The following is a 12510-nucleotide window of genomic DNA, read 5'->3' as shown; positions in this document are numbered from 1 at the left end:
TAAAAATATGAAGCCTTCAGTACAGAAGAGGAACTCGGGCAAAGGACAGACCTATTCACAAGAAAGAAGGGAAAATACAACCATTCTGTATGGTTATGCCTATTGTTTATCAAAGGATCTTGTAATCTTTTACTGTAAGCTATGTGAAAATACACATGATTTTGACACTGGATCCTAGAGATTTCTATTATTAATTGAATTTTTGCCAATAACATAAATCTAAAAAACCTTTGCCTACTGAATACTATACAAAGGACTTAGTAAGATTAAGTTGTGTCTAAAGTGGCTATATAATGTTCTTTGTCCTGAAACAGCTATCTTATTTTTAGTTCAGAATATTTTTTATAGTCCTTGAGACTAGTTAATCTTCACAGTACAACTTCTGTGAAAAGTGATTTACTGTGAATCTGAGGGAGTAATTTTTTGAATTAAAAACTTTGTTCTGCTCATCTTATTAGAACATTACTTTTGACTACAAGGTTAAAGATCAGTATGCTGATTATTTTAAGAAAACAAAATTACTGGGCTCAGCCATCATTTGTCTAAATAGCAGAACTGTGACCACGTGTGTATGCTTGGACAACTACCTGTTATTATCAGATTGCTGGAAACTTGAGTACCTGTTGATACAAAGTTATCTCTGATGCAAGGAAATGTTTCTTCTCTTTAGCATTAAAAATTTTAGATGAATTCCCAGTTGTAAACACACACATTCCCTTAGCATTCTTTGTACCAGAGTACAACCTCAGAAGAGGTCTTTCAAATTAGAATGTGGGAAAGTTTTTTACCTAAATATAAATAAATCATAGGTCATGTGTACAACATTGGCCCTAATACCTACCAATTTAACCCTGTAACTGACTGATTAAAATTAAGTATAGCTACTCACATTGTAGATCACTCCTCTTATTTGTATGTTTTGTTTTCAAATGCAGTTGCTTTAAAGCAGCAAAACCAACAAAACCAGAGTATTCTTTTTTATAGACAAACTACTAGTAAAATTAAGTTTTTTCAAAATACAACTAATTTAGTTAAAACAGACATAAAACTGCATTTGTATCCCTTTTCGGTTGCATACTGAGATATTATTTCAATAATATTTTAAAGATCACTTATGATCATAAAGTCTTGTATGAGACCCTCAAGACCAGCACAAACAAAAATGTGCTGGCATTTGCAAATTTGCAGATGATTTGCAATACGTATGAGGGTGAGCAATGGCTTTTTTGTGTCTGTTTTGTATTAAGCTTTTACTAATCTCTTCTCTACAGCCTCTAAGCATACTCAGAAACACACTGAATGATCCCATTTACTGCATGATAGGGTACAAAATCTTTAAAAATATACATTACATAGTATGGACATGGAACAATATTTTCCAAAAACAATTTTCTCACAGTACATTAGGAATGCTTAATTATAAATTAAAGGGAAAAACTGTGTCTGAGAAATTTGTAACTGGGTTTTAAGTAACTGTGTATTGGTGCCCATGAATGGAGCATATTTATCACTGCCCTAATTTGCCTCCATTCCTGGCTGGTGTGTGACTGAGCCCTATTTTATCAGGAGTGCATGTGTTTTGCAACAGTTAATGAATAAAAAAAGGTTGATATGTTAACAAACCTGATTCAGTCCCTCATTCACTGACCCTTTGTTAACTTACTATGTTATCCCCCCATAAAAACAAAATCCAAAATACTGCAGTCAAATTCTGTTAACCAGCAAGAGAAAAATCAGCACAGAAAGTGGTCTTTTGGTCTTAAATCCAAAGCTCACCAGATAAAGTCAGATACTGACTTTACTGAACATTGCTCCATATCTTTGTTAGTACTTTAGGCCAAAACCCTCGGATACTGAAATGCCTATTTGTATCTTAAAGCATTTAAGTCCTAATTGGATTTTTAATGAAATTTCTCCAGTGCCAGTGATTATCTAATGTTGAACCAGTACTTAACTCCTGAAGTTTCATTTACAGACAACAGGTTACTCAGAAAAACTTGCTCCACCTCCAAGTTCCCGTCATGAAGGCCCCAAAACATAATCCTTGGCTGCTTGGACAGATACCTGTTTTACTGGAAAAGCTTGATCATGTAGCGTGCTTACTATCCTACCTCTAAATAAAATGTTTGGGTTTTTTTATTCCAGACAGTGCAGCTGAAGAAGCAGGGCTTCAGGTCGGGGATATTCTGATAGCAGTCAATGGAACTGATGTCACCAGCATGCCACATTCAGAAGCTGCCAATCTGGCAAGGAAAGGCAAGTTTGAGATCACAATAAATTACATGGATGGGTCAGAATTGCTGTACAATGCTCCAGATACATCCAGACGAGTTTGGTAACGGACGCGAGAGAAATCTTAATTAACAGTTTAATGCTTTAGTATTTAATACAGTAGTATTGTCTAAGTCACTTTTTTATCTTGATCTTGCTAGGAACACAGAAGGAAACACACGTACAAAATATTCCCCAAAGAGTACATGTGACTGTCATGTTTTTGGGTGTCCTGCCTCAGAGAGAGTGATTGAGAAAGTCCTGAAAGTGACAGCAGAGACACCAATACCTTATTTATGCCTTATGCATCCTCAGGGAGAGACTTCACAGCTTGGTTCAGTGCATCCAGTAGTTATTTCTGTGTTGCCAAGTCCTGAAGTCATCAGGAGAGCCAAGAGGTTATTTCAAGAGACATTCTTTTGCAGCACCACAGAAACAAGGAGTCAGCGATATTAATCATGCATATTCTTCCTGGAACTGTGATGACTAAAACCCAGAGATACCCATGTTTTCATGCTGAAAGTTAATCTACTAGTTAATCTACTAATCTTATTTATCCCAGATATGATTTTAACAAGGACTCACCGGAAATCCGATTAATTAAAATGCTTTTACAAGACAGTGACAAATTTAACTTGACAGAGCAAGTTCTTTAATTATAAAGGTGCCATTCACACTGTTATATTTAAGAGTATGTTGAGTCTTTTACTAGATAAAACTGATTACTGAGTACTTTTAACTCCTCAGAGAACATCCCCTGGCCTAAATCTTGGCATGCAGACAGCATTCCTAAAGCCAAATCTCCCCAAAAGAGAAATCCAGCAAATGTTTTGCAAATGAAAATGTGTAATAGTCACATTTCTCAATCCTCTTTAAGGTGTTGCACCTGCTCTGAAGCAGTATCTGATATAACCAGAATTTCAGGTCTTTAGGGTCCAAAGCGTAGATGTTTTGATAACATTAGTGAATGTAATGAAATTGTACCTCATTGTTGATAACAATAACACAACATGTAACCTAACATCTCCTTTGAACACCTACCTTTTGCAAATGATATGTAGACACTTTAGCACAGGTTATCCTCCAGCAGCAAGCCTCCTCAGTGATGGGCACAAATAGCAGAAAAGGTTAGTAGACTCCAAGACACGGAAAAATAAATTCTCAAAAGCATATGTAAAATTATAGAGATTGAAGGTACCTGTAAGAGCATTTTCAGCATTTTTTTGTGTAAGCCCCAATTTACGTACACCCATTTGAGCAACGAAATCCAACCACTTCTCTAAACTGATAAAATATGCAAGCACCTGAGATGCTGCTTGGAAAGGTAGGTCACAAGAACTGTTTTAAGAGGTGTTTTGAGCTAGCTGGCTCCATTACTAGTCCTCAACACAAAATCAGTTTCATTCCTGAATTTCTGTTAAAAGAATCCCAAATATTGCTTGATTTGATTCGTTGTTTCCTAGGATGTTTTGCTTCTTGCTGATTCTAGGAGCTACACCGGGAGGAGGAGGGCATGGCATAGAAAACTGCCTTCCTGCTCCACACCCTATAGGTGTATTCAAAAATATTGACAGACTGGATTATAGTTTTGACCTATGTTTTCACATTCTTCATGTAATATTTTAGGTCCTGATATTCTGATTATGGTGGTGGGATCAGATATCAGCCGTTACCCTAACACCCCCAGACCTACCTGCAGAGGATATTTGCATAAACGAACACAGTCAGCGATATTGAAGGGCTGGAGAAAGAGGTGGTTTGTGCTGAAACATAACGGCTACCTACACTATTACAAACACAAGAAGGTAAGGAGAGAGGCCGGTGAGGAAGCAAGCTGTGTCCTGAACTACAAAGTGCGGCAGCATGGTACTCAAATTTTCAGATCATTATCTTGACTTGCAGAATTTCCAGAGTCATACCAGCCAAAAGTTGGGTTTGTATGTAGTATATAAAAGAGGCTTATTGAGTAGTTCTGCCTTCATATATCCTAGTCACATACATAGACACTGTCTATGGATTCACATTTAATCTGTAAGTTCTGGTCAGCATGTCCACACTTAATCAAAAACTATGTGAGAACCTGAGCATGGCACCAAGTCCTTGACCTGTAAATAGTTTTCATCCTCGCTAACATGCTCACACACCTTTTGGTCAATACAGCATATGAAGCATATAGGTGTACATATACACACATACATATGTAGACATACCAGCACAATTTTGCAATAAACATGAATATAATCTAGACTACAAGATGCTGTTAAGGAATTTCAACCAACAAAAGACAATAGGGAAGCTAATACTACAGGCTTCACTCCTGATCATGAATCTACCTTTATATTGTTTTTTTTTCTATGTCACGTCTCTCTATTTTATACATCAGTCTCCCATCTATGTATTTCATTCTTTGCTTATATATATATTAGCCTGTTCGATCATTTTTACATGAATAGCAGAGCTACTCCAGTAAAATCTTCACTTGAATTTTTTCCCTTTTTTAGTGAAATCTAGAAACTAAATTATTTTTACCTGAAAGATGCTGATGCAATGCTTCCCAAGGACTGTACTTTGAGGACTGCATGGGTTAGTCTTTCTGAATAGTCCGAGATCTCCGATACCCCTCACAAGAATTTAATTAAATATTCTTTTATTTCTTTCAACTAACAGGTTTCTCTTTAAGCCTATCTTTTCTTCCCCAGGTAGCTTTGTCTTATTTACTGAAAAAATAACAATTTCAATCATACCAACCTTGTGTTTTGATAGTAGGCTCTGTAACCACTGAACACCTGCATTTGCTTTTGCTTAAAAGGAGTAAATAAATTTAAAGCACTGCATAAACTTTTCATAGTAATAACTACTGTTTGTTTTCTTGCATTATCCAAGACTAGTGCCATTCAACCACTTTTAAAATTATTTCATACCTTTTTTTTTTTGCCAGCTGCTCTCTCTCTGTCTCTGGACTCCAAAGATACACTGAAATATTGGGTACTATTTAGCAACAGAAAGCACAGGGACCTTCTTCCCTGCCTCGTGCGATTACAGAGTACTCTGAAGAGTTACTTAGTAAGACAGAAGAACTGTCTTATGTCATTTAGTAAGACATATTAAACACAAATATGCTTCTTCACTACTAAGAGATCCAATGCCTGAATGAAGGAACAGGGAGCTCAACTGGACTTGTTGGCACTTCTTCCTTTTGGTATGATTTCTATTAGGGCATAAGAAGAACAACACATAGAGATGCTGCTCATTGCACTTCCTTTTCTAAGGGAATTACAAATAATGTTCTTAGTTTAACACAGCATTTATGTAACATGTCAGCTGCATGATTAAGTTGGAAACATTATGTTCCAGGCCTTGCCTTGCTCAGGAGGAAAAATTTTCCGCTTAGTGGATATAAGCTGTTCTTTGAAACAGTTCATTGAAGGCAAGAATTATTCAGGGAGACAAAAATAGTTCAAGATAATCTGCATGTCAGTATCCAACAAACTAACCAAAGCCACCAATTTTCAGGTCTTTATTATGATGTTAAGAACAACAGCTTTCACTGGTGTAATTCCAATGACTCCAGCAAGGTCATGCCTGATTTCCACCTATGTAAAAAGACAACCAGGCCTTTTATTTATGCCTGAAGGGGTGCATATAATGTTTTGTCATGGAGAAAGGAAAGGGTGTTTCATCTTCTGCTTTAGTCCCTATCAACGAACAGAGAGCGCTACCTTTCCTCACCATTCCTATTTACAGGCAGAAGTTATCCACCCAGAGCTTTCTTTTCCCACCTGCATTAAAAGAGAGACTGGTGTTTCTAAAGCTTTTTACATATTGATTCACCCATGTAATTGTGCTGTTTCAGACTCGTCTGTGTCCGATCACATATTGGTGAGGTAATAGCTGTTGCAACAGTTTCAGTCACTTTACATAGAAGGTCATTTTGTTATCCATCAAATAGATACTGCCACTGACCTTGACTCTACAATCCATATAAGTAACTAAAACAAGTTTTTCACCTCAGTAGACATAGCTATGTTTGCCACCTCATGGCAGAAATATTGGGCACATAGGTTTAGAACCTTGCTTTGTGTAAATTATTGAGATCAGTGGAGATATAATGGTTTGTAATATTTTTGCCTATACTTTGGAACAGTGGCATATATACTCTACAGTTCTGGTCCCTCATTGTCCAGACCACTAGACCTTCTCAAACATGCTATTTCCTTCTTTGCCAATGTACACAGTTTTTCTCCTGAAGGAAAGATATCTGGACATTATGAGAAGATAGGCAGTGATGTTCACTTAAGTCCTACCCTGAGGCAAATATAAGCAATCAAGTTTCATGTGCTTGAACTTACACATTTTTTCAGGGAAAGCTGAAAGCACATCAGCATTGATCCTTTCTTTACAGGTAGCAGTGTCTGCTCCTCTAAACTAGCATTTCATGCTTAGCACAGTAAAGTGACTGCAAAGTCACCAGAAAATGTCCATGGTGAAGACTTCAGTGTAAGAAAGAGAAATCTTAATCAGGTTTTACATGAGAGCAGTAAGATAACAAAAGCAATCTAGCCACAACAGGTTAAGTAAGGTCACACAGACCTCTGAGCTGCCATCACCGAGTCGCTTTTAAAATCTGGCAGCTAACTTGGAAACTTTAAAACATGCTGCAACTTTCAGGATAAAAAATTATTGGTCTTGCAAACCCATTAGAAAGAAAGAACACGATTCCTGGAACCCAGGAATAAATGGGACAATAAGGGGTTTAAAGGCTGTGGAGCATGCATTCCTCTGTCATAAGAACATACCTGCTAGAGAGCTGACGGTGTTCTAGGCTCAATAGGAAAGCACAAGTATAAAGAAAGGTTTCTAGCCAAAAATACGTTTCCCAAAATTTCTCATTACAAATATCCATCATGTAAGGAGCTCACCTACTTAAATGTCAGGATTTACAAATCCACTAAAAATGCCAGCCAGAGCCAGAATTTCCCAGGTTCAATTAATGCTTTCTTGCGATATAAAAGTGGTTAAAAAAATATGTATAACAAATGATTTTTGTGCATTAAAGAAGAGGGGAAAAAAAGGTAGAGTTGACAAAATTAAAAGAATTAACAAAAGATCATGTTTGTAATAATGCTTTAAATCCTCTGTCTTTCGTGTCTTGCCATGTTCCTAGGAATAATTTCCTGTTGCTTTGCTATAAATAGACCCTGGGAAAGAGAACAGATAACCAGTCTAGTACCTGAAAAGGAGAATATGAAGTAAATATCATTGAGGTTAAGGTCTAGGAGAAGCTATAAAAATGACTGGCTCCAAACAGGAAAGTTTTAGCAATGTATCTCCACTGCAGACTTCCCTTCCAGAAATCAGAGACTGATGTATTCTAGTAAAATCAGCTCTGTCTCTCAGGTGCTTATGTTACATTTGTCATTTATTCCATTTATCTCTCCAATTCCCTCAGCTAAGAATGATGTGGAACAATAGTAAATAGGAATAAATGTCTAAACAGTATGAGTTTGCTGCCAGCATTTTGAATGGACTCAAAGTAGGAAAATCAAAAGAAGATACGAAGGAAGTAGGAGCAATTAACTTGGAAGAAGTAGTGTCCCATCCCACTTGGTGGGTTTCAGGGTAGGTGGATCTTTTGTATCTTCCCTTTTAAAGGAATTTTCCTCTGCAAGGCAGAGATCCTTTGCTTGGCAAAGGCAGCGAGTTAATAACCCTCTTTGGTCAGTAGATTAGCAGCAATAACGCACATCAATAGTAACATTTCACAGATTGGAAAATGGTAATATTTCACATTTTTCTAATCACACAGTTCGGATAAAGGTATGACTTTCCCTAATTCTATCTAATAATATGGAGAGAGAAGAAAGAAAAAAAAAAAAAAAAAAGTGTGAAAAAGAGAAAGAAAGAAAGAGAGAAAGAAAGAAAGAGATATCACTGCTCCTGGGGTCCAGTGACATCTCGCAGGTCAGGTCTGATCTTTGGTTCTTCAGTGGTTGGTGCACACCTGTGTCTTGATTACTGGTAATTAATTGTCCCTTCTATTAATATTCATGAGTCTTATTCATGTTATCCCCTCCTCACTTTTCATGATAATTAGGATGCGGGTGCAGTATGAAGCATCTTGGGGGGGCCAAGGGGTGTTCTGTCTGCTATAAATAAGGGAGTGGATCTCCTCAAGTACAGTGTATAGCTGTAGCTAAGGGAGCTGGCCTCCCCAACTCCAGAAACACCCTGCTTCTGCAGGTTTTGTACATTTGGATAGGGGTGGTTGGGCAGCCACTCCAACAGAAGCCCCCCTTTATCAATCACCCCAACTAAAGTTTCTGAAGGAGAACACCATTCCACCCTCCTGTCTCCGAGGAGGGAGCACCCCTTCATCCCAGTCTCCAAGAAGAGAGCACCGCTCCACCTTCACAGGGCTTGTTCCCTCCTTGGAGCAGGCTGCACTGCAAAGTGGGCTGTTTTTAGGGCTAATAGATGAAACTTGCACTGTAAAACAGGTTTGTTCAAGACATATCCATAAAATCTGCCAAACAGGTTGTTTAAGGCAAAAATTCAGACTGTCCTTCACAAGTAGTTAAGTTGGAAATTGGTGTCCTGACTATAGAAAAGAGCATTTTTTAGAAATTCAGATGTAGCAAGTGATCAAACTGTGAATAAAGAGCAAATTCACTGTTACATGTAGCCCAAGCCTCAGAGAAATGGCCTTCATATAGTTCACGATTGTAATGCTCTGAAACATGCTGCAAGAAAACTGCAACACATACTCTTGAGAAGTACTCTCCCTGAACACAGTGACAACAGGGAAGGGGAGGGATATGGTTTTTGTCAGTCTTCATTGTGATTATATATAATAATGTCATTTTAAAAAATAATTACAATTTGCATTTCTTAGGCTCACAAGTTCAATGCCTCTAGGAAGCCCCCAGGCATGACGTGAGTGACTAAGGCAAAGTGTCTCAAAGCTGAGGTGAAGGAACAAAAATGTGCATTCCTTAACATCCAAAAGCTATCAGACCCCAGCCTGGTAAACAGTTATTACATCATCTAAATGATCAGATGTTTGGTCATATTCCTGTTTCCATTACGAAGCCAGTCCATTTCAACAGCTCAACAGAATCTTGTCTTCTCTGTTTATTTCACTAATGCAGCCATCACACTGGCAATTAAGTATTGCTCAGATAATTATAACAGTGCTATTTACATTCAAAGGAGTCCATATTTTTCACTTTTTCTCAACAGCAGGATGCTTTCCTCATTGAATATTCTTTAATTAATGGTGTCTCTGTGAAGGAAATTGCTGTTCCTTGATTGTCTCTATTAGGGTATGTTTGTGTTTGTAAATCATTTCATTCGCACCCTCATTCAGAACAACTGGAGACTGTATTACAAGCTGCTCTTTCTCTCTATTCCAAATAAGATTCAACAGCAACATTAGCATACCTCATGTAGCCAGCTGGATACCAGACTTCCACTTACCCTTTATTCACATCAAGACATATCGCTTTGCACCCAGGCCTCACAGAACAAGTGAACGCCCTCCCTAAACACAGAGAGGAAATTTAAATGCCGACTTAACTGTTCCCTTTTCTTTTTACAATTGTCTTTGCTGTCCATGGGAACACAGCATTTTATAGAATGTGTATTTACAAAAATTTTGTAACTCAGACACTACAGTACATGCTTCTGGTTGCTTATGTGCACCCTTAAGACTGTTCCTGGTAGAACAGAATAGAGAGGGAAAAAAATAATTTAATTTATTTTAATTTCTGTGGTGTGTACAGAGTCCAATTATTATACCCTGAAAGAAATCCCTTGCCTGCCATATGTGGACCCTTCACATCATTTCAATCTATGACAAACATTCGGTCCTTTGTTCTCTTGAGCAAGCCTGTGTTCATCTCTAAGCTTAAGCACTTTATGTAAAAGGCTTAACTATAAATAGATTTAGGTCTGAACTATTGCTTATAAAGATATCACTTCTATTTGTTCTTCATTCTTGCTTGGAGTTTTATCATCATAGTCTGGGATCTGCCACATTATTTGCAGCTGGTATACCATATGATTACTTCTCTACATTTTCCATGACTCCCATGGCTCCAGGATATATTTTTCAGTTTACAAACAGCTGCTGAATCCAAGGTTTCCAATACTTCCACTGTATTATTTCTGTTAATACATGAGAAATAACACTGGCTGATACAATGTGCAAGTTAATTTTGGCCTACTCCCAGATTGCATACCTAACCCAAAGAAAGAGTCATAATTGGATATGTTTTTTGACCTGATTCAAGTTGTTCAAAATTTAAATCAAATCAATACTTCTTCCTGTGAGGCTTGGTCCTGCAAACTGTTTATTACCTTTTGTGCAATTAATTGCAGTGAATTACTCAACCTCAACAAAAGATCCAACTGGAATGTGAAGATTTGTTGTATCACAAGACCACCTGATTGTACTTCATCTGACAGCCAATACAGTTAGGTGTAGGATAATTAGGTTCTTCAAATTAGAGGAAATTTTAATTTTTTTTCATACTGTTGTCTTGCTCTCTCTAGTTTAGATGTGAATTGTTTAAAGGAAAACAAAATGAAAAACCAAATAAATTCAGCTCTATGGGTGAGAAATGCCATACGAACAGTTGTGGAGTTTAGAGCTCTCTGTTCACTGACATATGCAAATCCTTTCCTCAAGGGGAAAGGAAAAAGATGTAGGGGAAAAAGATGTAAAAGTCTTAGTCTCTCCTCTGCACCAATGTGGTCAACTCAAGGAAGAAGTGTAAACAGGCTCTAGCTATAATTTCCTAAATATCCAAACATTGGGCCTACCACAAAGCACAGTGACTAAAGAAAAAGAGATAGGGAGGGGAAAATTTTCGAGATACTACTAAGCAAGCAGCACTAGACCTCAGAGAATCTAGTCAGACAAAACCAGAAAAAAAACAGATGGTGAAAATCTTGAGTGCCAGGGAGGGTTGTGGCCACGTCAGCTGTGATGGAGAAAGTTAGGCAATTGAGAAATAAGTAGCAAAATTAAAGAGTTCATTTTCCTCACACATTTGAGAGGAAGACATTTTTGACACAGTCAAAAATTTGGTTATGCCACTACTGACCTGAAACCCATCTGAACCAGTGACCTAGGGGTGACTACCTTATGCTTTCCACTGACAGTCTCCAGAGCTTTCCTTTCTGATTTCTAGCACTGCTCAGTTTTCACATTGTGTTTTAGATTTTGTCTGTTATTTCTTCTAGGATTTAATCCTGTTTTCTTTAAAGCTACTTTTATTCCATTTTCCTAGTACATGCCATCTCTTGTGTAGCTTAATTTTAATCTTTTCATAGTTATTCCTGTTACAATTTTCATTTCTTTCACTGCAAATAGCACAAAATGTTCATTTTTCTTTTCAACTTCTTTCAAATGGACAAAGAAGCTTATCTAGAATAGAAAATATAACTCTGCTCAAAATTGTTTGAACAGAGAGAATCATTCAGGAAATGCTATGAATGTCATTTATTTTCTGGAAGTATTTACACCAAATTAAATAGGGCTGATTTGTGAATGCCTCAGGCTACATTCACTACTTTAATGACTGTTTCATACAATAATGGAAGGAGACATCTACTTTTCTATTCGTATTTCTCCCTTATTTCAGTTTCTTATAGTTATACATTGTTTAATATTTTCATTTTTTTGGCAGAAACATTTTCCTTAAATCTCAGGCCATCTGAAGAAAACTAACAGCAAGGAAAGCATTACTTCAGATGTTTCTGTTATTCTTAGATTAACATTTACCAAAGCAGTATAGCTTTCTGCCTTCTATCCAGAGGACTCCATCCATGTTAGATGCTGCAGACTGCCAAGAATCCATGAAACAGCTTTGAGAGAACAAAAAGTCTTTTTTACTTAAGTGCAGAATGGAACAGTAGTAGCTAAAATCTGAGTTAGTTCATTTAAATCTGTATGATACACATCATCAACTCAAGCAGCATCACATAGTTATAGTAGGTTCCATAGTAGTGGTGGTATAGTCAGTGGATTACTCTCCGGGCACAGGTATAAGAAACTACTTTTATAATTATTTTTTCAGCAATATACCTTTAGCACTTTTTGTAACAAAGGGGTATTTGCCAAAGGAATGCTCTCAAGATTTTATTCATTAAAGCCACGTGAGTGAAAAGAAATGGCCCTTACATCTGGTTTGTCTGAATTAACGGAGCATGGCTGCCTATTAGTCAATGAAGGAC

At 37.2% G+C, this 12510-nt stretch overlaps 1 protein-coding gene across 1 annotated transcript in view; it reads left to right on the top strand.

The window, feature by feature from the left end:
• The window catches only part of LOC104345057 (uncharacterized), a 33864-nt gene that overhangs the window by 12423 nt on the left and 8931 nt on the right, over positions 1-12510 (top strand). The window contains exons 6-7 of the mRNA XM_086480535.1: positions 2146-2256; positions 3898-4076. Coding sequence (XP_086336661.1) covers positions 2146-2256; positions 3898-4076 — 290 coding nt within the window. The remainder of the gene's footprint in view (positions 1-2145; positions 2257-3897; positions 4077-12510) is intronic.

Source organism: Leptosomus discolor, chromosome Z, assembly GCF_034619465.1.
Source record: "Leptosomus discolor isolate bLepDis1 chromosome Z, bLepDis1.hap2, whole genome shotgun sequence".
In the NCBI taxonomy this organism is placed as follows: Eukaryota; Metazoa; Chordata; class Aves; order Leptosomiformes; family Leptosomidae; genus Leptosomus; species Leptosomus discolor.
This window is presented reverse-complemented; position numbering and strand designations above follow the sequence as displayed.